The sequence below is a fragment of the Pelophylax lessonae genome (genome assembly GCF_965119305.1).
Source record: "Pelophylax lessonae genome assembly, chromosome: 3".
NCBI classification, from domain to species: domain Eukaryota; kingdom Metazoa; phylum Chordata; class Amphibia; order Anura; family Ranidae; genus Pelophylax; species Pelophylax lessonae.
In genome coordinates this window covers 53861607-53887717 of record NC_138770.1, presented here as the reverse complement: position 1 = coordinate 53887717, position 26111 = coordinate 53861607, and the positions used below count along the sequence as shown (strand labels likewise).

The window sequence follows — 26111 nt, the reverse complement described above, 5'->3', positions numbered from 1 at the left end:
ATGGTTGATGATCGTGTAACGCCCAGCGGACAAGGGAGGAGGGTTGGTTGTGATGAGTGGCAATTACTATCGCCAAGAGATGCAGAGATTGTTGAGTGATAGGGACACTTATTCCCCTCTTCCTGGAAATCCGATGATCAAGTTCAAAAAAGAACTTGGGGGTTTGATTGACAGAGGAGAGAAACAAGGGATTTTGAGCTCAAAGGAGGCTCAGTACCTTAACCCTTTGTTTTGTAGGACCCCTATAATTTATTTTCTCCCTAAAATCCATAAGCATCAGACTTGCCCCCCAGGTCGACCGATCGTAAATGGCATTGAGTCAGTAACAGCAAGGCTCGGTCAATACAACGACCATTACTTGCAGCCCTTGGTGTGTGAAACATACGCATACCTTAGGGATACAAAACATGCCATAACCCTTCTGGACGACCTAACAGAGATTTCAGATTGCATCCTGGTGACTGCTGATGTGGGGTCGCTTTACACGATCATCAACACGCTTTACACGATCCGATCCTGAGGCGGCTCAAAAAATGCCTCATGTGCGAGTTTGCTGCGGATGCGCTGCGAATTCAGCCATACAAAGTGTATGGCTGAACTCGCATCCGCACAGGAGATCGCATGTAATTTAGGAGCAGTGCGCTCCGAATTACATGCGATCTCGCAAACCGCACAAGTGTGAACCGGCACTAAGTGCTGGTTCACACTACTGCGGGTGCGCTGATTCGCACTGCACCCGCACAAAAGTCGCACATGACCCTTTTTTTCAGCAGCATCAGGATCGGATCGCGCAGTGGTTCACACTTGTGCGATCCGATCCTGTGCTAACTGTCAGATCGCACTGCGATATGCGATCAAACTGGGAGTGTCGTTAACATTTAATTGACACCCCTGCGTATCGCATATGGCAGTGTGAACTGCCTCTTGTGCGGATGCGATGCGGGAACAGGCTGCGAATACGCAGCCTTCCAGCATCGCACAAGTGTGAACCGGCACTTACACTCTGTTTGCTCATTATTATTTTAAATAAATGAAAAAAAAGGCATATTGAGTTTTTTTTATTATTTTATCCGATTAATCGATTAATCGAAAAAATAATCGGCAACTAATCGATTATTAAAATAATCATTAGTTGCAGCCCTACAAGTTACCCATTCTTGTTCCTTTGGTAGGAGTTCCTCCATAGTTCCCAAAACTTTTTGTCCTTGTAGTCTTAAGCTGGCCATAGATGGATTTATATTTGGCTGGTTGAGCAGGCAGCAGACCGATTTCGATCTCTGGACATTCCCAACTATGAATTGACTTCTCATGAATGGTCCTGCTGTAAAATTTTGTTTTCGATCAGCACATGCAGCCATTTCTGATCAGTGTATTCTGACGGCAGGGGGAGTCTCCCCACTGTCAGAAAACAGTAACACAGCGCAGATGATTACCGCATCGCCATTGAATGAGCTAGATTTACTTTAATAGGCGATTTCTGTTGCATTGTCAAATAAAGAAATAAATAAAAGTCTAATAGGAAGTCTAATAGGAATAGAATGACATCCTTGTATTGGCTCCAGCAACTGTGTAGACTTAATGGGATTGTAAAGGCAGAAGGTTTTTATTTTTTAGATAAAAAAAACCTTCTGTGTGCAGCAGCCCCCCTAATACTTACCTGAGCCTGTCCTTATCCAGCAATGTTGCAGGAGTTTCTCAGCTGCCCGGGATTCCCCTTCTCATTGGCTGGGACAGCAGCGTGGTGCGATTGGCTCCCGCTGCTGTCACTGTCAGTCAGCCAATCAGTAGAGTGGGGGAGTGGGGGTAGGTCGCAGCTCCGCGTCTGAACGGACGCAAGGAGCTGTCACTTGGCTTGGGTGCCCCCCCATAGCAAGCTGCTTGCCGTGGGCAACTTAACAGGAGAGAGGGGCCAGGAGCACAGAAGAGGGACCCAAGAAGAGGAGGATCCGCGCTACTCTGTGCAAAACCTACTGCACAGAGCAGGTAAGCATAACGTGTTTGCTATTTTATTTTTTTTAAGCGAGAATTTACAATCACTTTAAGCCGGGCCACATAGATGGTTTGAATCTTGACCGGTTCAGCAGGGACCGGCTGAGATTCAAAACCATCTATGGACAGGCTGATTGTATCCCAGTCAATCAATTGATCAACTTACCAGCATGTCAGATTTTTACATGCCATTATTGCCAGTGGCTAGAGCCGCTAGCAGCTAGCAATAATCACTGTATTCTCCCGGCAGGGACAGCCCCCCCCCCCTTCCCCTGCGGGGAGAATACAGTAGTTCCACAGAAGGGATTTCCCCATCAACACTGACTGTGGTTGAAAGAAAGAAAATCGCATCATCTATGGCCTGCTTTCTGCCCCCCATGTGAAGTATGAGCTTTGGATGAATTGACCATTTTACCTAATCGAAAAACTGCTCTCTAACTTCTATTGTGTTGGCTTTGTTCAGCAGCCTCTGCATGTAGTATGTCCAGAGCAGTACACACAGCCACCAGCTGCCCAGTCCCACCGCTCCGACCTCATGATAGACTGCCAGCCTCCCCCCATGTCATACCGCCGCGCTGAGGTGCTCGCCCTTCCCTTCAAGAGACGCTATGAGAAGATCGAGGTCATGCCAGAGGTGAGTGCCACACATTTGTATTTGCATGATTTTTGTAAACAAGACGAATAATCTCTCCTTGTAACCAATTCAGCTCTTTGGGCGTACTATGTATGTCCAAAGAGTGAAAGTTTAATGTGTTTTGTAGAGCCAGGTCTCGACTTCAAGGTGAAAGTGATGCAGCAGCTCCATAGCTGCCGATAGCTGAGCCAGCAGCTCAGTGCCCCCCCTTCCTCCTCCCCCCATGGTTCCCGGGCTGTCCCCTGTTCACCCTTGCCCTGGAACATGGCCGGTGGCCAGGGGGAGAGAGATTTCAGTGAGACCGAGGCAAATCCATGTCTCGATCTCGCATGCAATGTCCTGGAACACGGCCGGTGGCGAGGGGAGAGAGATTTCAGTGAGACCGAGGCAAATCCATGCCTGGATCTCACATGCAAACAGTGAAACAGGAAGTGATGTCACTTCCGGTTTCAGATTCACCATTTCCTGGCCAGTACAGCCATCAGACGCATCTAACCAAGCTGATCTGTGCTTGGTTAGATGGTGTGAAGGGGAGGGGAGACATTGGGGCCTATTAGACCCCTTATGTCTCCATAAAGAGTACCCTTCACCTGCCCAATGCTAACACATAGGGGTTTATTAACCGCTTGTGATAGCAATCAAGTAAAAATAAATATAAAAAAAGAATTAAGTTTAAAAAAAAAAAAATACTATATAAAAAAAAAAAAAGAAATGGCGACAACCCCTGTAGCCCCGCACACCTGCTCAGGGTGTGCACGCGCATGTAAACCGCAGTCGCACCACACGTGTGAGGTATCCCTGCGAACGTCAGAGTGAGAACAATAATTCTAGCACAAGAGCTATTAGTTAACTCTAAACTGATCAGCTGTAAAGGCTTTTAAAGCGTCATCTATGGGGATTTTTGGGCACCATCGTTTTTGGCGATATTGTGGTCACACTCAATTTTAAGACATGGAATGTTTGGGATCTATTTACTCAGTGCAACCTCATCTTTTATATTTTACCCAAAAATGGGTATTATATGGTGTGGTTTTGCACTAAAATTTATTTTATTATCTTTTATTCCTGACAGTTTGCGTTTAATTAACAGTTGCGCAAATATCATGCGAAACAAACAATTTGCAACTATCACTCTTTTTTGTTCTACATGGCCTCTGCTTTCAGAAAATATATAATGTTCTGGTGGTTTAATTATTTTTATTGCCAAAAATTAAAAATTTTATTTGTATGCGGAAAAATAAAAAAAATAGCCAAACTGGATCATCGGCTAATCAGCCGCTCAGGTCACTTTTTATAGGGTAGGGAATCGCTGGCTGCAAATTTCGATACCGGGTTATTGCTGACCGCTGCAGCCATGGCCCCGGTGTAACCACTTGAACACAATAGCATACATGTACATGATTTGGCGGCAAGTGGTTAAAGCTGAACTCCGGTCAGGAATATGAAAGCACTTTTGTTGCAGTCTTCTCTAACCTTTCAGCAGTATTCTTTCTGTTTTATAGACAAGCAGTCACTGAGTAATTAGTCTGTAAAAGACCCATTAAAGGGCTCATTGCGCTGTTATCGTGTTTCTAAGACCGGTGGTCACTTAACTCTCTTCATTGAGAGGGGCCACCACTCATCTAACTGCCCTTGTTTAGTTTGTTCTCCTTTGCCGTGGCATAATGGCATCACCACTGTCTAGGTTGGGTCCTTCCCACATATCCAGGGCTGCTGTTAGCAATCACAGGGCCCCATACAGCCTACCTGAGAGGACCCCCCCTGCCGAAAGCGACTGAGGACATAGATTTATCAGTCCCTTTCTCTACAGCCTCAGCTGCACAGATAAATGAACAGGAAGCACTCTGAGGCCTCCTGCTCATTCACATACTGAAGCATAGTAGACTTCAGTGATGAATGGACACAGGAGTGTTTGGAACCGATCACTCACTGTGTTTATTCAGGAAAGGAAGGGGGAAGTAAATGACATCCCCTTCTGTGCCCACAGCAGCTTCCGGTGGGAGATTAGTGAAGCCGTCAGCACTATGGGGGAAAGCAGCACAAAGGGGGTCCAGACAGCAGATAGAAGGGATGCATGTGCTAGATCCAATTCCCATTGCAGTGCAGCCAGAGGGAGGGAGAGGAGGAGAAGTTGGCAGAGCTGCAAGGGGAGACAGAAGAGGATCGGGGTCTGTAATAATATAGTACAGCCGGACTCAGCAGGGGCCCGGGCCCCCCTTTTGAACTGATGTGGTCTGGGCCCCAGGAGTGCTGGCTGTACTGCCTTATCAGTGGCCCTGCACACATCCGTGCTGCATCCGTTAGCTGACAACTTATTTCACTACCCTGTCTGTTCTGCCCATCCACACTTACATGATTTTCCTGACAGCCATGCAAAGGACCTCCCGTCCACAATGCCGTCTCTACCCACAATCCTGCCCAACACCGTTGCTAATGTCCCAAAGCATTCTGGGACACAGAGGAAACTGGAATAGGCACAGGATGTGATGTTGGGCACTCCAATGCCATCTCTTTCCAAAGGACAAATATTCCTAGATGGTGGTTGTAGCAATGATGATGTCATGGGGTTTAAAAAATGGTTTTAGCAGTTTGGTAAAGAAGAAAAGATAAACTAGGGAAGGAAATTTAAAGTAGTTCTAAGGTCTACACTTTTTTTTTTTTTTTTTTAATGCATTCACAATATTAAGATAAAAAAAGTCCCAGTACTTGTATAACTTTTATACTGTCAGAGCGATAAGCATGTGGATCTTTCTTCCACAATTGGTGGTGTCAGCAGGGAGTATTGGTATTTTTAAGACTCTTGCACATGCATCTAATGCCCCATACACACGTGCAGATTATCTGCAGACTTTTGTCTGCAGACTTACCTTTTCTATGTAGTGCAAGGGCCTGCCGGATTGCATACAAATTGAAAGTGTTTAGGTTTGACCTCATATTATATGGTTTTGGTAAGTCTGCAGACAAAAGTCTGCAGATAATCTGCACGTGTGTATGGGGCATTAGTGAACACAACATGGAGGATATGGGAAATGATTATCGACACTGACACACACACACCTACACAGGTTGAACTTAATGGACTATTGTCTTTATCCACTTGCCACCCAGGCCATTTCTGACAATTCTCTCCTACATGTAAAAATCATTTATTTGCTAGAAAATTACTCATAACCTCCCAAAATTATATATGTTTTTTAGGCGAGTCACTAGGAAATTAAATGGTGGTCGTTGCAACTTTTTATGTCGCACGGTATTTGCGCAGCTCTTTCAAACATGTTTTTTTTTTTTTTTCGGGCAAAAAAATTGTTTTATGGATCAAAGAAAAAAAAACTGAAGTTAGCCTGATTTTTTTTTTTTTTGCATAATGTGAATGGTGTTACGCCAAGTTGATAGATACCTAACATGTCATGCTTTAAAATTGTACACAATTGGAAATGCACCAAAATTCGGTACTTAAAAAATCTCGATAGGTGACACTTTAAAAATCTTTTTCGGGTTACCAGTTTAGAGTTACATAGGAAGTCTTGTGCTAGAATTATTGCTCTCGCGCTAATGCTCGCAGCGATACCTCTCATGGTTTGAATGCCGTTTACATACGTACGTATGTGTCCACTTCTGCGTGTGGGGACCAGGAGCGCTTTAAATTTTTTTTGTTTATTTTACTTTTACATTTTTTTTTATCACTTTTAGGGCTCTTTCACACAGGCGTTCCTTTTTTTTTTTTTGCCCGATCAGGTCCTTTTTTTTTTTTTTTTGTAACGGACACGGATGACACTTGTGTCATCCGGTCCGTATGTCCGTTTTTCATCCCATCCGTTTGCGGATGAAAAACTGACATAATGCATGTCTATGTAAATACGGATGTCAGCGGATGACACAACTGACATCCGTTTTTGCGTCCGTTCCGTTTTTTGAAAGGAGGAAAAAATAGGGTTCTCCTCCATTCAAAAAAACTGAACTGAACTGACAAAAAACGGATGTCAGCGGATGATCATCCGCTGACATCCGTATTTACATAGAGATACATTATGTCCGTTTTTCATCCGCAAATGGATGGGATGAAAAACGGACATATGGAACGCCCGTGTGAAAGAGCCCTTATACTTACTACAAGGAATGCATCCATTTTAATAGAAATAGGGCATGACAGGTTCCCTTTATAACGAGATCTGAGGTCTATTCCCCAGATCTCGCCTCTAGGTTGGAAAGCCTAAAAAAAAAAAAAAACAATCTTGGCTTCCCAGCCGAGGCTAAGGCAGCGTTTACAACTGCAGAGGCTGAGCGTGATGTCAAAACGTCACGCCCAGCCTCCGAAGGTCATAGAGATGACCGGGGACCATCTAGTCCTGGGTCATCTCTATGGTAAATGGCCGCCGCCGGACGGTTCATTCTCCGGTTTACCAATTATACAGGCGAGCCTGTAGAAGCACCAGAGGAGGTGGCGGGAGGGGGGGATGTTCCCTCTCTTTGCCTGTAAAAACAATCAAGTTGCTGAACAGCCGCTATGATTGTTTTTACTGTGAAGGGAATCGTCGGCAGAAAAAAAAAAAAAGATATCTGGATGATGCCTGCAGCTGCACCCATCATTCAGATATCCCAACTCAGTCCACAGCATCATATGACATTGTTGGGTGGGAAGTGGTTATTCAACCTTACCTAATATGAAACTATGACAAATAGTATATGCTACATAGATAATATAATTAAGATTGTACCTAGGTCCTAAAGATTCATATACAGATTTGGAAATAGAGTTGAGGCACTGAGGACTTTCATGGTACCTCAAAGACTTACAACACAGTGATTATATAAAAATAACAAATTTTATTGCTAACACAAATATTAAAAGAAGCCGCCCATACAGGGAGGAAAGTAAACAACACTCATAATAGTATAATGGTCCACTAACGGCGCATAAGCCATTGAAGATGAACAAAACCCAAAAGTAATGATTCAATGAGAAATTCCTCTGGTGTAGATAGGATATTAGTGCATCTACCCACACAGGGGGACCACTCAGAAAAAAAAATCTTCAATCTTACTCTACATGTTTTGCGGGGAATCCGCTTCTTCAGGATTTCTGTTCAAGAGGAATTAATCAATGATTTCTTGATAAGAAAAAGTAAGAGACAAGGTGTGGGTCGAAAAGAGGATTTAGGAGGTCCAAAGATATCTGCATAAAATGTTTCTTACACTCCCAAAATGAGACGAGGTATATGCAGCATACGGGACATAGCATGTATATAACCATAGAATAGCTATGACAGTATTAGGCCACAGGGAATTGCTAGGATAAGCATAGGGTCCCTTATGATAGATATAGAACGTGACCTCAGAAGATTATGTAGATCATATGGCCATACAATTCAATAAGAATAGGAGAAAGGAGGTGAGCTGTGGTATTCCCACTAGAGAGCAAACCAACTGGTTATCTTAAGTTCCTAGACCTCAACGCCACGCCGCTCATCAACCAGGTATGCTGCATATACCTCGCCTCATTTTGGGAGTGTAAGAAACATTTTATCCAATAACAATATTTTTCACATTTTTTTTGTATGAAATTCCCCCCAAAAAAAATGTAAAAATCAAAATTTTTTAACATTTTAGGCCAATTTATTTTCTGCTACATATGTTTGGTAAAAAAAATCCCAATAAGCGTATTTTGATTTGTTTGCGCAAAAGTTATTTTGTTTACTAACTACGGGAAATTTATGTCATTTTTATTTTATTTTTTTTTTTTTAACGAGTAATGGAGGCAATCTGCGTTTTTTTTTTTGCGGGACTGCGACATTGCGGCGGACAAATCGGGACCCTTGACTGACATTTTTGACACTTTTGGGGGTACCAGTGACATTACTACAGTAATCAGTGCTATACATATGCACTGTTACTGTAAAAATGGCAGGGAAGGGGTTAACTTTATTAGTGATGCAGTGGCTAAGTGTGTCCCTAGGGGCGTGCAGGGATGTGGCTTTTCATGTAACAGCAGAGATCTACGATCCTACATAGCAGGATCGTATGATCTCTGCTTTTACTCAAGGGAGAATGACAGGCGGCTTTGTTTACATTAGCCGCCTGCCTTTCTACCTCTGTAACAGACGATCGCCGCGAGTGACCGGCGGATATCGGGTCCGCCGGTCACACGCGCGGGGGGGGGGATCCGTGAACGAGCGGGGGCGGGAGCGCGCCTCCGGCGGCGTGCGCTTGCCCCCTAGAGCCTCACAGGATAGCGATGTAGTACTATGTCACTTTGCCTGTGAGGGGCTGACTGCCGGCGTAAATAGTCGTGCGGCGGTCGCAAGTGGTTAATGACCCAGGGGTGTCCAATACCTTGTACGAAGTAGACAGGTGAGTGCTGTTGTGTTGAATGGTATTTTTAATGGAAATATTGCATCAAGTTTAAGCATTTTATTAGCAATCATTTATTGCAATAATACACTTGATTCAATATTTCAATTAAACATACGTTTTTTTTTTTTGTGCCCATTTAACATAGATTAACCACTTCCGGTCCGTGCTATAGCCGAAGTACGGCTACAGCGCGGACTCGAATTTCCCGGGAGGCCGTCTTTAAACGGCCTCCCAGTAACAGCGCCACCCGTCAGTGCCCATCAGTGCCGCCTCTCAGTGCTCAGCAGTGACACCTCTCAGTGCTCAGCAGTGACACCTCTCAGTGCTCATCAGTGCCACCTATCAGTGCTCATCAGTGCTCATCAGTGCCTCCTATCCGTGCCGCCTATCAGTGCTCATCAGTGCGGCATATTAGTACCTCCTCATCAGTGCCCATAAGTGCCACCTCATCAGTGCAGCCTATCAGTGCCCATCAGTGCCGTCTCATCAGTGAAGGAGAAACATTTATTTATTTTCAAAATTTACTCGCAGAAAATAAGAAAAACTTTTTATTTTTTCAAAATTTTCTGTCTTTTTTCTTTTTTTTTGTAAGAAATAAAAAAACCCAGAGAGGATTAAATACCACCAAAAGAAAGCTCTATTTGTGTGAAAAAAATGATAAAAATGTTATATGGGTACAGTGTAGCATGACCGCGCAATTGTCATTCAAAGCGTGAGAGCGCTGAAAGCTGAACATTTGGCCTGGGCAGGAAGGGGGTGAAAGTGCCCGGTAGGCAAGTGGTTAATTATCTGACTGTCTGCAGAGGTTTTCCCTGTACTTCTTTGAAGTTGAGGGGCAAAACAGTGCCTGCAACATGGGACCTAAAAAGCCATCTGGTAGTGCATTTAGAAAGCTGAAAAGAGAAAGAGAAAAAAAAGTTGCTTCTTTATCTGGAGGTCTTAAAGCGGAGTTCCACCCTAAATTGATACTTGCCTCCATCTTCTCGCTCCGGGTCACCTGAAAAACAAATGGATAATCGCAATTTTTTTTTTTTTTTACTTACCTTGTAGAGAAAATATACTTACCTTACTTCCTTCTTCCTCCCCTCGGCGGCCACGGCGATTCGTCACTTCCGCTTTGCAATGATTCCTGGGAGCTGAACGTCATCGCTCCCAGGAATCAATGCGCCTGCACCGGCCCTGACGTCAGTTCCGGTGCGCGCGCGTCATTCCCTTCTAAACAGCGTCTGGGCATGCCCAGAAGCTGTGGAGGGACAACGCGCGCGCACCGGAAGTGACGGCGGGGCCGGTGCAGTGCATTGTGGGACCGAAGAAGAAGGAAGAGGACGCCGAAGAGGTTCGCGCTGGCTTCAAGCTGCCCACACCTGAGATGGCAGAGCTGGAGAATACTTTTTCAAGGTAAGTATTTCTCCTAAAAGGTAAGTGCAACCCGGGACAGATCAGAGGCTAGCCATTGTGGAATGTACTAGCCCTGACTGTCCCGGGGGTATTTTTATTAAAAAAGTATCCACTGGGTGGAACTCCGCTTTAATAACTGGCTGCACCCAAACAACGAGGGATATGCTAGTGGTTGTAATACAGATGCAGACGGAGCTAATCAACATCCTTTGACAGAAAAAGAAGCAAGCAACTGTCAGAGCCATGAAGCTGAAATGTCTTTTACAGAACCTATAGGAAATGAATATGATTCTGTGATTCCACAGGTTGAAGACTTCGCTGTGGCTTCTTCTTCATGCACATCTACAGAGACAAAGAGCAGTGAGCCTATAACAGGTGTGAACGACGAAGAACAAGATTCAAATGGCAACTGTAACCAAGTACAACTAAAAGTGATTGCTTATGAAGATCCAGCCAAGTGGCCAGGAATTCCTGAGATCACCGATAGTGTTCGTACACAGCTTGTTGTTGACCATGGCCCTGAAACAGTCGATATATCCAAATTTAAATTTCCAACCTCCGATGACGGAAGACATCTTGACGCCAAATGGTTTTATAAGAATCTTAAAAATGGGGAACGTGTCAGAAGACAATGGATGATTTACAGCGAATCTAAAGATGCTCTTTTTTGTTTTCCATGTCTACTGTTTTCCAAGAGCCCCAAACTCACAGCCTTTTTGAAAACACTTAAATCCGTCTCTTCAAATTCATGAAAACTCATCCCATCACAGAGATTGCTACATGACGTGTAAAGACTTTGAAAGGGGATTAAAAATTGGTCAAAATGTGGATGCTGAAATACAAAGCAGACGTCAAAAAGAAAAGGAGAAATGGCGCAATATTTTAAAAGTTGTTGTTGACGTCATTTTGTTTTGTGCCAAAAACAATTTGGCATTTAGTGGAAGCAATTGGAAGGGAATCGCAGGGGAGCCGGAATGTGGTATATTCCTCAGTACCTTGGAATTGTTAAGCCATTATCACCCTCAGCTAGCAGCTCACATGACCTACATGAAAGAAAACAAACACGCTGTGAGTTATTTTTCACCGAAAATTCAAAATGAGTTAATTGTGTTAATAGCCAGAAAAGTAAAAGAGGAGATACTGAAAAAAATTAAAGCAGCAAAATATTTTTCTATCATATTTGACTGCACCCCAGATAGTGCTCGGATGGAGCAGATGAGTCAAGTGATACGGTTTGTAGACCTCTCGGATGGCCTTTGTCAAACTGAGGAAAGTTTCTTTGATTTTATTAATACAGATGAAAAAACAGGAAAGGGCCTTTCAAATACTATTTTATTAAAACTGCAGGCAGACGGTCTGAAAATCGATGACTGCCATGGTCAAGCATACGATAATGGAAGCCATATGGCTGGAAAATATAGCGGAGTACAAGCAAGATTATCTCAGGTTAATGAATTGGCAAGATATATACCCTGTGCTGCCCACAGTTTAAATCTTGTTGGCTCCCATGCTGAAAGTGTTTCACCGATGATGTTAACGTTTTTTGGAACTGTACAGCAAATCTTCAATTTTTTCAGTGGTTCCACAGGAAGATGGCAAGTTTTAATGCAGAAACTTGAAGTTAGTTTAAAAGGTCACAGCGATACGAGGTGGTCATCCAAACAGAGGGCAGTTAGCGCCTTAAAAAAGTCTGTAAAATCTGTTTTTGATGTACTGAATGACATGTCAGATCGCACAAATTATAATGAGGAAACCGCATTTGGAGCAGAAACTTTGATTAGACAAATAGACTTCAGATTTCTTTGCCTTCTTCACATATGGGAAAGAATACTGTGTTGCATTGACAAGGTCAACCAGTCTCTTCAAAGCAAGGCTATTTCTCTTGATGTAGCAAACAAAATGTTAAAGGGTCTCACAGAATCATTGCAGAAAATGCGAGATGATGGAACGGAACCAGGCATAATGTTTGCCAAAGAGAAATCCTCAGAAATGGATTTAGAAGGCGACTTTCCTAATGTGAGGGTGAAGAAAGTGAAATTGTTTCACGATAGTGCTTCTGACAAAGACCCCCATCTTTCCCCCGAACAAAACTTTAGAAGAGAAATAAATACAGTTTATGACAGAATTGTAACCGAAATGAAGTCACGATATGAGGCCATGTCAGCTATAGCTTCAGAATTTTCCTTTTTGTGTGGTAATAACTTGAAGAATAAGAGTTTCAGTGAGCTGAAAAAACATTCCACTGACTTCGGACTTCGCTACTCATCGGACGTAGACATCGTGGAGCTTGTTTCCGAATTAGAAGTCTTCAAAGAACAAGTGCAGGAGCTGATCAAGGAATTAGAGTCAGCAACTCCCATTGATTTATTGAAGTGTATACAAGAGTACTGTCTGGGTGATATCTATCCAAACATCAAAACAGCACTTCGAATTTATTTAACCTTACCAGTGACCGTGGCGTCTTGTGAACGCAGCTTTAGCAAACTCAAGTTGATAAAGAATTATCTACGTTCTACAATGAGCCAAGAAAGATTAACCAGCCTTGCCTTATTATCAATCGAACATAAAATGGTTTCACAGATTAATGTAGATGCCATAGTAGACGATTTTGCTACAGTCAAAGCGAGAAAAGTGAAATTTTAGATAGCCAAGCTAAGCACAGAGGCAGCTTTTCTTTTTACTTGGAGAGTTATCCATAATTGATAAAAAAGCATAACATTAACCACTTTACCACTAGAGGATTATGCTGTCTTACGTCTGAGCCACTTTTTGCGATTCGGCACTGTGCGAATTTAACTGGCAATTGCGCGGTCGTGCGACGCCATACCCAAACAAAATTTACGTCCATTTTTTTCCACAAACAGAGCTTTCTTTTGGTGGTATTTGATCACCTGTGCGATTTTTACTTTTTGCGCTATAAACAAAAAAAGAGCGTAATTTTTGAAAAAATAACAATATTTTTGACATTTTTTTTTATATGAAATTCCCCCCCAAAAAATGTAAAAATCTAAATTTTTTTTAAATTTTTGGCCAATTTGTTTTCTGCTACCTATGTTTGGTTAAAAAAAAAATCACAATAAGCGTATTTTGATTGGTTTGCACAAAGGTTATTGCGTTTACTAACTAAGGGAAAGATTTCTGTCATTTTTGGTGTTTTTTTTTTTTAATGAGTATTGGCGGCGATCTGCGTTATTTTTTTTTTTTTTTTGCGGGACTGCGACATTGTGGCGGACAGATCGGACCCCTGACTGACATTTTTGACACTTTTGGGGGTACCAGTGACATTACTACAGTAATCAGTGCTATAAATATGCACTGTTACTGTAAAAATGACACTGGCAGGGAAGGGGTTAATTTTATTGGAGAGGGAGGGGTTAATGTATGCCTGGTGCTTACTAACGTGTGTGGGGGGAGGGGACTGTGTGACACAAGGACAGATCCAGGGTTCAGCTATGCTGAACCCTGCAATCTGACCCTGCCTGTCACTTAGGAGATCCGCCCGCTTGTGTTTACACAAGCGGGCGGATCTCCGCACTCGATTCCCCGACGATCGGGGAAGAGCAGCGGCGATCGCCGCTGCTCCTCCCCTGGCCCGACTCCCGCTGTGACTCTACGTCGCCAGACTATAACCAACCACTTTGCCGCAGTAGTGCTCAAGTGAGCAGACGGCAAGTGGTTAAAAAACATTTTGTCCTGGCACTAATTTGTTTTCTCAGAGGACTATCGACGGTTGCTAGACTGATGTACCTAGCTTGTTACTGACTGCTGATGGCCTGTGCCCAGCTCTGCGGACCATGGGATCTAACCCTCCCCCTGTCTCGTGCTGCTTGGAGGGCATGCCCCTTCCGACCATTCCGCTTCCCTACCTCCCCCCCCCCTTTCTATCCTGTTTTTTGGGGCACCTTTGGCCACCATAGGCCGTCTCACATCAGGGTTAATTGTTGCATTCTATGTTTATTGTTGGTTTTGATCCTGTATTATGGCTTATTTGTTGTAACTGTTCTTGGCATACCTATAAAGAATTTATAAAAAAAAATATTGTTTTCATATAATTTGAATACAGATTCTTATCTTTTATTATAGCATAGCACCTTTTAAAAATGTAAAATTAGTTATATCAGAAAAAAATATAAAACCTATTAATATATTATATTTCTTCTGAATGTGATATCACATGTTTAGCCTAAATCTCATCTGACTACTATGCTTATATGCAATATCTGTTTCTGAGTCAAAACAATTGAAAAAGGACTGTATAACCTAAACATTATCTTCAATGGATATGCAGACGATTAAAAATTAATAGAAATTGATGTAAAAAGACAAACAGAATATCTAACTCTTTAATGATGGGGAGGGGGCGCCGATACAGCTTCTCGCCAAGGGCATTGGAGACCCTAGGTACGCCTCTGGCCCCATCATTGGTATCAGTGGAAGGAATAGTGTCCCATCATTGGTGTCAGTGGGAGGAATAGTGCCCCATCATTGGTGTCAGTGGGAGGAATAGTGTCCCATCATTGGTGTCAGTGGGAGGAATAGTGCCTCATCATTGGTATCAGTGGGAGGAATAGTGTCCCATCATTGGTGTTAGTGGGAGTAATAGTGTCCCATCATTGGTGTTAGTGGGAGTAATAGTGTCCCATCATTGGTGTTAGTGGGAGTAATAGTGTCCCATCATTGGTATCAGTGGGAGGAATAGTGTCCCATCATTGGTATCAGTGGGAGGAATAGTGCCCCATCATTGGTATCAGTTGGAGGAATAGTGCCCCATCATTTGTGTCAGTGGGAGGAATAGTGTCCCATCATTGGTGTCAGTGGGAGGAATAGTGCCTCATCATTGGTATAAGTGGGAGGAATAGTGCCCCATCATTGGTGTCAGTGGGAGGAATAGTGCCCCATCATTGGTGTCAGTGGGAGGAATAGTGCCCCATCATTGGTGTCAGTGGGAGGAATAGTGCCCCATCATTGGTGTCAGTGGGAGGAATAGTGCTCCATCATTGGTATCAGTTGGAGGAATAGTGCCCCATCATTGGTGTCAGTGGGAGGAATAGTGCCCCATCATTGGTTTCAGTGGGAGGAATAGTGCTCCATCATTGTTATCAGTTGGAGGAATAGTGTCCCATCATTGGTTTCAGTGGGAGGAATAGTGCTCCATCATTGGTATCAGTTGGAGGAATAGTGCCCCATCATTGGTGTCAATGGAAGCAATAGTGCCCCATCATTGGTGTCAGTGGAAGGAATAGTGCCCCCCATCATTGGTATCAGTGGGAGGAATAGTGCCCCATCATTGGTGTCAGTAGGAGGAATAGTGCCCCATCATTGGTATCAGTGGGAGGAATAGTGCCCCATCATTGGTATAAGTGGGAGGAATAGTGCCCCATCATTGGTATAAGTGGGAGGAATAGTGCCCCATCATTGGTATAAGTGGGAGGAATAGTGCCCAGTCGTTGGTGTCAGTGGAAGGAATAGTGCCCAGTCGCTGGTGTCAGTGAAAGAAATAGTGGCCTATCAATGGTGTCAATGAAAGGAAAAGTGCCCCATTTTTGTTGTCAGTGGGAGGATTAGTGCCCCACTGTTGGTGTCAGTGGCAGGAATTATGTCTCAAGGGCCAGATAAAGGCAAGCAAAGGGCCACAGTTTGGAGACCACTGGTCTAGGGGATTGGAGATATGAGATATACTCCCCTAATCCTCCAATCCTCCCAGCTCAAGATCGTTTCCTGCAGCTCCTGGACCACCCCTCGCCCGCAGTCTTGTGCGGTGGAATGTTCCTGACATCACACCCATAGAAAGGCTCTGGATGTGAATACGTTGGGAACAGACCACCTCTGGACGTGGGGGAGCACCATATTCTGAAGGATCAGGTGAGTATAGGCTCTTTGTTCACCGCTAGACAAAACAAGCCGTTAACCAATGCAGTGCGGACACAGCACCACTACATGGGTAAACCTTTTTTTTAAAAATGGACCCAGAGTTGGGCTTCAACTGAACAAGCGGAAGAAAGAAGCCGATTGGTTGCTATGTACAGCTACTCTAGATTTAATACACTTCCCCATAGAGGGTTTAGGATCACCTTAAGGAGAGATTTTTAAAATCATCCATGAATTCAGCTTTAATAATAGTCCAAAAATAACTACTCTATTAGTAATAACAGACTCTTCTGTTTCTAAAAAATGCCATGATTTATTTTGTCCCATTAGAAATCATGCAGTGGGGTCCAGGATGTATACGTTTTTATATTGTCCATTGCATATTTTTATATTTTTTATTGTATATTTGTATATTCTCCATTGTATTTTTTTCCTTTTCTTGTGTAGTTGGCCGAGTCTTTGGTGCCGATGGAAATTAAACCTGGCGTCTCCTTGGCGACTGTGTCTGCCGTTCTGTATACGAAAGATAACAAGCATGTCCTGCAGGTGAGTGACTGGGCCTGGGGCAAGGGAGTTCAGGTATGGGTGAAGAAGCCAGTTACCTGGATGCCCTAATGGTGTCTTCTGCAGGTGCTCAGTCACAGGCCCTCCACAAATTAAAGCCGGCTGATATATGTAAGCCATGTGACAGATTACAGCATTGTATGCCCCAGTTGGGTACTGTTTTGGTTAAAATCCAGAAAGTCAACACAGCTGACCCTAACCTGAGTTTTCTCGAATACCAACCCAGTTTGTTTCCTCTCAGTGTCTTCACAGGGTTGTTAAGGCCGCCTGCACACAGGGCTGTCTAGGTGAAGTGCTTCCCACTTGGAGTTTTAGTGCATCCAAGATTGGCAGCTACAGCCTCCAGCCCTGATGCCTGCAGTCTGTGAAAGTCTTTGGCAGGCTGTGGATGGACGAGGGTGAACACTGTACTACGTGGTGAAGAAGACCTTTGTTGTGGTCCTTCATCCCTAAAGTCCGAACGGCATTCAGTCTCATAGCCGCAGCCTGCCATAGACTTTGACAGCTGGACACTGCACCTATCTCTCCCAGGTGCACTGCATCTAGATGGCCCCATGTGCTAGGGGTTCTTAAGGAGTTGCAGCCGCACACTAGGGCTACACAGCCAGTCATTGTGCTGGAGGTGTCAGTGACATCTGGCCACTTGATTGGATGAGAGCCTGACCCACTCAGGGGGAGAAGACCAGGGGTTGTTGGGGGCCAGGATACCATCACATGCCATGATACAGAGTGCCATGCGGATGGAATTGTCCAATCCACACTTTATAATGGCTGCAGATAGGGCATCCTGGCACAGCAGCAATAGAAGGATGGAAAACCAAATTTCTAGATCGAATTGCCTATTTGTTGCACAAAGTCTTTTTTCTTTCACTGGTGTGTACCTTTAACCAAGTATTATTATTATTATACAGGATTTATATAGCGCCAACAGTTTGCGCAGCACTTAACAAAATGAAGGCAGACATTACAGTTACAATACAATTTGGAACAAAAGGAATCAGAGGGCCCTGCTCGTTAGAGCTTACAATCTAAAAAGGAGGGTCAATTGATACAAAAGGCAATAGCTGTGGGGGATATTGCTTTACCTCCCCATCTTAATGGACTACTCAGAAGCCTAGGATCCTGTCTGAGCGTAAACCATAGAGTAAAATTATGAAAGAAGGTACATAGCAGCAAGTCCTTGCAAATGTTTATGTAAAAATGAACAAGTTCTGCCTACAAAGAGGACTTAAGCAGGCCATAGATGATTCAATTTTCTTTCCGGCAGCCACAGGTTACAGAAAAGAAAACCGCTCTATTCCCCCATCAACACAGTCAGTGGTGTTGGAGAAATCCCTCCCACAGAACTATTGGGTTCTGCTGGCAAGTAGCCTTCCCTGTCAGCAGAACATAATGATAGCCGACGGCAAAAAATCTGACCGGCTGATTGTATTGAAGTCGATCGATGGATAAACTTCAGAACAACCAGCCTGCCTATACATGGATCGAATCTCGACCAGTCCCTGCTGAACTGGCCAAAATTCAGTCTATCTATGTTCAGCTTTAGTCATACTGAGTATGTGGTATTAGCAGTCAGCTAGGACTAAGGCCTCTGTGTCCGTAGGCTGAAACACAGCAGCAGGATTGTCCAGAGCTGTTGGCTCACTTTGAAATAATAATTTGCTAGAACTTGCTGCTTTGTGCCGGCTTTCCTTGGTTTACCTTTAGGTGGCGGTTCATATTAGTGCGATGCTGGAACCCTGCAAACCACTGCATCGCACCCGACTCGCAGGCAGTTCACACTGCCATATGCGAATCGCTGGGAGTGTCAATACAAAGTTAATGACACCCCCAGATTAGTTCGCATATCGCAGTGAAAACTGTCAGTTTGAACAGGAATCAGATCGCATGAACACCCCCATGTGATCCGATTCTGGTGTGGACCAAAAAAAGTCTCCTGCATGACTTTGGTCCGAGTGTGATGCAAATTCAGCCATACAATCTGTATGACTGAATTTGCATCGTACAGACATCGCATGTGATTTGCAGAGCAGTGCTGTGATAGACATTGCATATGATTCGCACAGCACTGCTCTGCAAATCACATGCGATGTCTATCATCGCTATAGTGTGAACCGGCACTAACTCCTACGTAAAAGCTCATGTAAACATCATTGCATATAACCTCTTGCATATATCTGCCTGCACTGATCTGCCCCTCAACGCATGTGTCTGCCAAGGTCTCTATCGCAGCTGGAAATATCGGTCTGCCTTGGTCTCTCTAGCCCTGAGGAAGCCCTGTTGCAAAACGCGTCGGCTTGCTGGGGACCCTAGACCGTGCTATCTAGAGACCGTAACATCTAATGAGATACACTGTATCGGCATTCCCCTTGGGAATATATTTCTACATATGCGTTTTTCTTTTAGCCAGTCTTTCTATGTAGTTATAGTACAAACCCGGTTCCAAAAAAGTTGGGACACTGTACACATTGTGAATAAAAACGGAATGCAATGATGTGGAAGTTTCACATTTCAATATTTTATTCAGAATACAACATAGATGACATATCAGGTGTTTAAACTGAGAAAATGAATAATTTTAAGGGAAAAATAAGTTGATTTTAAATTTCATGGTATCAATACATCTCAAAAAAGTTGGGACAAGGCCATGTTTACCACTGTGTGGCCTCCCCTCTTCTTTTTATAACAGCCTGCAAACGTCTGGGGACTGAGGAGACAAGTTGCTCAAGTTTAGGAATAGGAATGTTGTCCCATTCTTGTCTAATACAGGTTTCTAGTTGCTCAACTGTCTTAGGTCTTCTTTGTTGCATCTTCTTTATGAGGCGTCAAATGTTTTCTATGGGTGAAAGATCTGGACTGCAGGCTGGCCATTTCAGTACCCGGATCCTTGGAAAATGCAAGGTCTTCCCTGAAAGAGACGATGTCTGGATGGGAGCATATGTTGTTCTAGAACTCGGATATACCTTTCAGCATTGATGGTGTCTTTCCAGATGTGTAAGCTGCCCATGCCACACACACTCATGCCACTCATACCATCAGAGATGCAGGCTTCTGAACTGAGCGCTGATAACAACTTGGGTTGTCCTTGTCCTCTTTAGTCCGGATGACATGGTGTCCCAGTTTTCCAAAAAGAACTTCAAATTTTGAATCGTCTGACCACAGAACAGTTTTCCACTTTGCCACAGTCCATTGTAAATGAGCCTTGGCCCGGAGAAAATGCCTGCGCTTCTGGATCATGTTTAGATTTGGCTTCTTTTTTGGCCTATCGAGTTTTAGCCGGCAACGGCGAATGGCACGGTGGATTGTGTTCACCAACAATGATTTCTGGAAGTATTCCTGAGCCCATGTTGTGATTTCCATTACAGTATCATTCCTGTATGTGATGCAGTGCCGTCTAAGGGCCCGAAGATCACCGCCATCCAGTATGGTTTTCCGGCCTTGACCCTTTCACACAGAGATTGTTCCAGATTCTCTGAATCTTTGGATGATATTATGTACTGTAGATGATAACTTCAAACTCTTTGCAATTTTTCTCTGAGAAACTCCTTTCTGATATTGCTCCACTATTTTTCGCCGCAGCATTGGGGGAATTGGTGATCCTCTGCCCATCTTGACTTCTGAGAGACACTGCCACTCTGAGAGGCTCTTTTTATACCCAATCATGTTGCCAATTGACCCAATAAGTTGCAAATTGGTCCTCCAGCTGTTCCTTATATGTGCATTTAACTTTTCTGGCCTCTTATTGCTACCTGTCCCAACTTTTTTGGAATGTGTAGCTCTCATGAAATCCAAAATGAGACAATATTTGGCATGACATTTCAAAATGTCTCACTTTCAACATTTGATATGTTATCTATATTATATTGTGAATAAAATATAAGTTTACGAGATTTGTAAATTAGTCCATTCCTTTTTTACTCACAATTTGTACAGTGTCCCAACTTTTTTGGATTTGGGTTTGTATATTTCGTTTTTTGTCTATATATATATATATATATATATATATATATATATATATATATATATATATATATATATATATGTGTGTGTCTGTTCAATAAAGAGAGCAATTTTAATTAATTATATGGTGTGATAATTGTGGTCCTCCTCTCTCCAATTGCCCATACAAAGCCCCATCTTTCTATTACACAATAATAGGGGTTTGGGCACATTATCAAGGCAATTGTTATACAGTAGAGGTGAGTGGTATAGAGTATATAACGTACAGTAGAGGTGAGTGGTGTGGAGTATATAACGTATAGTAGAGGTGAGTGATATGGAGTATATAACGTACAGTAGAGGTGAGTGGTGTGGAGTATATAACGTACAGTAGAGGTGAGTGGTATGGAGTATATAACGTACAGTAGAGGTGAGTGGTGTGGAGTATATAACGTACAGTAGAGGTGAGTGGCATGGAGTATATAACGTACAGTAGAGGTGAGTGGTATGGAGTATATAACGTACAGTAGAGGTGAGTGGTGGGGAGTATATAACGTACAGTAGAGGTGAGTGGCATGGAGTATATAACGTACAGTAGAGGTGAGTGGCATGGAGTATATAACGTACAGTAGAGGTGAGTGGTATGGAATATATAACGTACAGTAGAGGTGAGTGGCATGGAGTATATAACGTACAGTAGAGGTGAGTGGTGTGGAGTATGTAAAGTACAGCACAGCATACAGAATAGAATGGCTTTGGCCTCATGGCCTGCATAGTAGGACATTATAAGTAGGACTCTACACTTGTACGGAGTCTGTAGAGGAAAAAATGAACCTCCATGCACTATTATAATGGAAGTTTCTTTGGTTTCTTGCTCAGCCTCCTCCGAAGACCGTGCCACCTCCGTCAGGTAAGAAGAGGAAGCGAGCCACGGAGGAGAGTCCAGAGAGCCAGCCGTTCAAAGCTCTACTGAGCGGAACCATTCCCATGGAGCAATTTGTACAGACCCTGGAGAAGGTAAGTGGAATACCCACAGTTGTATTCTGTGTGCCTTCCTTCCCAGCCTGGTGTTTCTCAGCAGCTGTATTTTACAATTGTTGTAAGGGTTTAAAGTGGTAGTAAAGTTTGCTTTTTGATTTATACCTACAGGTACGCTTATAATCAGGCTTAACTGTAGGTACAGTAAATATCTTCTAAATGTGCGACATTTAGAAGATATTTACTTTAGTAGAAGCCGGTGAGGTCACTGACACTTGCGCTTTGCACTCTGAATGGAGGGTGCCGCTCATTCAGAGCACTGTGCAGCGGTCATGTGCACAGGAATGGGGTCATTGCGGCTCGGCCACTCAAACAGCCTAAGCCTGCGAAACCCAGGAAGGAAGAACGGGTGAAGATGGAAGCCCTGCAGCAGTGACCGTGCTGGAGGGTTCATTTTAAGATAAGTCTGTCATAATGTGCAAATATGGGGCGTACGTTTGCACATTATGGCCTTATCCTGCAGGGGCCCATTTTTTCTTTTTTCTTTTGGGGGGGGGGGGGGGGGGCGTTACTACTGCTTTAAAGTTTTATTACTTTAATGCATTCTCTGCATTAGTGTAAAAAATATCTTTCCTTTTTAAATGTATTTTATACATTTGTTTATATTTTTACACTGTCCCTAGAATGTGTTTTCTCTTGTCACAAGGAATGTAAACCTCTCTTGTGATAGAAAGGTCCCTTTCACACTTGGGCGACTTGTCCTGCGACTTGGGACTGCAAAGTTTCATGATTTCCAATGAGTACCGTTCATATCTGTGCGACTTCAAGTCGGAGCGACTTCAAAGTAGTCCCTGCGGTTCGACTTTGATGCGTTTTGAGGTCCATTGCCCAAGATTACACAGGCATTGCTTCAATTCCAGTCAAAATCGTGGCAAAAAAAATCACGTGACCTTTAGGTCGCACATGTGTAAAAGGGGCAAAATAGGCAGTGACAGGTCATCTTTACCGAGAGATCTGAGGTCTATTAGATCAGCAAGTCTCTCCTATGCACTTGAAAGATTCAGATGAAACCTGAATCGATTTGATCCGAAGCTTTCCCTTTGCCATAATGGCCAGTAAACAACCGGCTGAAAGCATTAGTGACTAAATAATTGTCGCTTCTGGTTTCTTATACCATAAGGCTGCATTCACACCTGAGCGTAGCGTCTTTGGGCGTTTTTATGATCAATTTTGGCGTGTTTTTATGATCGATTTTGGCACTTTTTAATGCGCGTTTTTTGCAGCATTTTTGCTCTTGGGCATTTTTTTATTAGCCAATAGATAAAAGATCATCTGTTTCATCGTTTGTTGCTATGTTATTCATCCACTTCCTGGGTCAGAAAAACGCGCCAAGTCGCGCGACAAAACGCGCAATACTACATAAAAACACGCGAATTGTGCATTTTGTGTGCTTCTATGGGAATAAAAAGGCGCCAAAAACGCCCAAATCTGCCCGATTGGAGCTACAAATAAAGCCCCAGAACTTTTTTGAGCTTCAGGAGTTTGGCTTCAGGCAACTTGGAGTGGAGATGTGAACTGTCAGGTGTGAATGGGGCCTAAAGATGACCGGAGACGTTCTGGTCCCTGATCCGCAGGGGTGACAGGAGGAATGTGGGGATGGAGACAAACAGAACTAGAATGGTCATGGGACTTTAAATGAGGCAAGTCACTGCATGAGTGCTGGCGGCACTGGGGAGCTACAGTTCATTGAGGGAACCATGAATGCCTATATGTACTGTGACATACTGAAGCAGAGCATGATCCCCTCCCTTCATAGACAGCCGCAGGGCAGTATTCCAACATAACGACCCCAAACACACCTGCAAGACGACCACTGCCTTGCTAAAGAAGCTGAGAGTAAAGGTGATGGACTGGCCAAGCATGTCTCCAGACCTAAACCCTATTGAGCATCTGTGGGACATCCTCAAACGGATAGTGGAGGCGCACAAGTTCTCTAACTAGGGATGCACCGATCTGACTTTTTTGGACCCGATACCGATATTTGGCGTTGTGAAAATGCCGATACCGGAACCGATCCTGAGCTACACACAAAGCAAGTGGCTGCAGTACAGAGCAAAGCCGCTGCTTCATATGTACGGCTCCTCCATTCACAGGCGGAGTGCATCTGATATCACTCCGCCTGTGATCCGGGCCTATACAGGAAGTAGCGGCTCCCATCCCATACTACTACTGCACCTAGTAAGGGATGGCTGAGCCATTACCAAGCAAAAACCGGATCGGCCAGTGGATCAGGCAATGTTACCGATTCCCCGATCCATCTAAAATGGCCATATCGGTGCCGATATCCGATCCGAATATCGGATCGGTGCATCCCTATCTCTAACATCCACCAGCTCTGTGATGTCATGGAGGAGTGGAAGAAGACTCCAGTGGCAACCTGTGAAGCTCTGGTGAACTCCATGCCCAAGAGGGTTAAGGCAGTGCTGGAAAATAATGGTGGCCACACAAAATATTGACACTTTGGGCCCAATTTGGACATTGTCACTTAGGGGTGTACTCACTTTTGTTTCCAGCGGTTTAGACATTATTGGCTGTGTGTTGAGTTATTTTGAGGGGACAGCAAATTTACACTGTTATACAAGCTGTACACTCACTACTTTACATTGTAGTAAAGTGTCATTTCTTCAGTGTTGTCACATGAAAAGATAGAATAAAATATTTACAAAAATGTGAGGGGTGTACTTACTTTTGTGAGATACTGTATATCTTGGTGTATATGTTGGTACCTTTTATCCCCCTTTATCTACCTCAGGATTTTTGCATCGAGATACTGTATATGTTATCAGGAGCTTTACGACCATTTAACAGCCAATCACAGCGGTCACATGATCATAATTCCTGTCTTCACCTCCCAGCACTTTTCCTAAAGATTCATGGGGCAACAGTAGGAAAGGGTTAAGTAAGCTATTCCAGATCAGAGAAAGTGATTGATTTATTTATTTATTTTTTTTGTTTAAATTTGAAAAAAAAAAATGTATACAACATATGACATCACAGTGACAGAAAAAAAAATAGACCTAAACATAGAAAAGTACAAGGAACTGAATTTTTAAGAACATTCTATATTTGTTTGGTCTGTGGTGGAGGGTAACATTATTGGATGCTGGTAAATTCCTTCCTCCAATAGTCTGTCTGATGTACTGATTTGCCCTCCTCCAATTACAGCACGGATTCAGCGATGTGAAGATAGAGGACACCGCCAAGGGTCACATCGTCCACTTGCAGGAGGCCGATACTCTCATCCAGTTTGAGGAAGACTCCACCCATATCATCTGCGAGCACGATGAGCGACTTCGGGTGCGACTTAGGGACATGGTGCTGAAATTCTTGCAGAAGTTTTAGACTGGCTTGCCGTTTTCGGATCTTCAGAGAAGGGAGATTTGTTGAACATTGGACTGAATTCCCAAATTTGGCATCCAGGGGGAGCTTGAATTTCCAGCTGCTGTCTATTTAATGGACAGACCAATGGTGTTCATAGTAAATTGTCCTTTAAGAGGATCTTTAAACCTTTGTAAATGTGCACACTTGTACAGATTTATATAATTACATGTATTTTTTATCTCAAGATGTCGCCTGTTGTGGTTTTTTTTTTTTTTTTTTAAATATCCTCATTGTTAAGGATGGGATCACCTTGACCAACATGTTACATATTACGCCATATTTAGGGTATAACCTATACCAGGGGTCTTCAAACTACGGCACTCCAGTTGTTCAGGAACTACAATTCCCATCATGCCTTGTCATGTCTGTGAATGTCAGAGTTTTACAATGCCTCATGGGATGTGTAGTTCCGAAACAGCTGGAGGGCCGTAGTTTGAGGATCCCTGACCTATACCATGTTACCAGTTCAGCACCCCTGCTCACTCCCCCCATCCCCACCATGACAGTGAGTGGGGGTTCTTCTTCCCAAACCTGCAGTTACATTTTATAAATGGCGCAACATTCATTCACATGGGTCTGTGAATGAATAAACTACAAGTCCCATCCCCCACCAGGCAGGTATCAATGAACTACCAGCGAGAGCGGATCAGCACGCTTGTAGTTCATTCACACTGCCTACAGCTCAGGAACTGTCTGCGCATATGGAGAGCTCTAGGCAGTATGTGCAGGAGCCTGACGTTGTATCTGCGATCCACTGATTATGGGCGCAATGCTCTGCAGGGTCCTATATTACAATATAAAAACCAAAAATTGCACTCCTTTTTTTTTCCTGAAAATTCTGCACATTTGTTTTTTTTTGGAAAAGTGAACTTAGCCTTTAACCACTTTAGCTCTGGAAGGTTTTAGCCCCTTCATGAGCAGGGCATTTTTTGTTGTGATTTAGCACTGC

General features: G+C 43.5%; 1 protein-coding gene across 1 annotated transcript; it reads left to right on the top strand.

The window, feature by feature from the left end:
• LOC309550318 (integrator complex subunit 9-like) lies at positions 1–25203 on the top strand (the record flags this gene model as incomplete). Its single annotated transcript, XM_082250715.1, has 5 exons — positions 1–42; positions 2453–2623; positions 16688–16786; positions 21623–21760; positions 24947–25203. 5 exons carry the CDS (start codon positions 1–3, stop codon positions 25121–25123), a joined length of 627 nt encoding a protein of 208 aa, XP_082106841.1. The 3' UTR covers positions 25124–25203.
• Between the last annotated feature and the right edge of the window lie 908 nt (positions 25204–26111).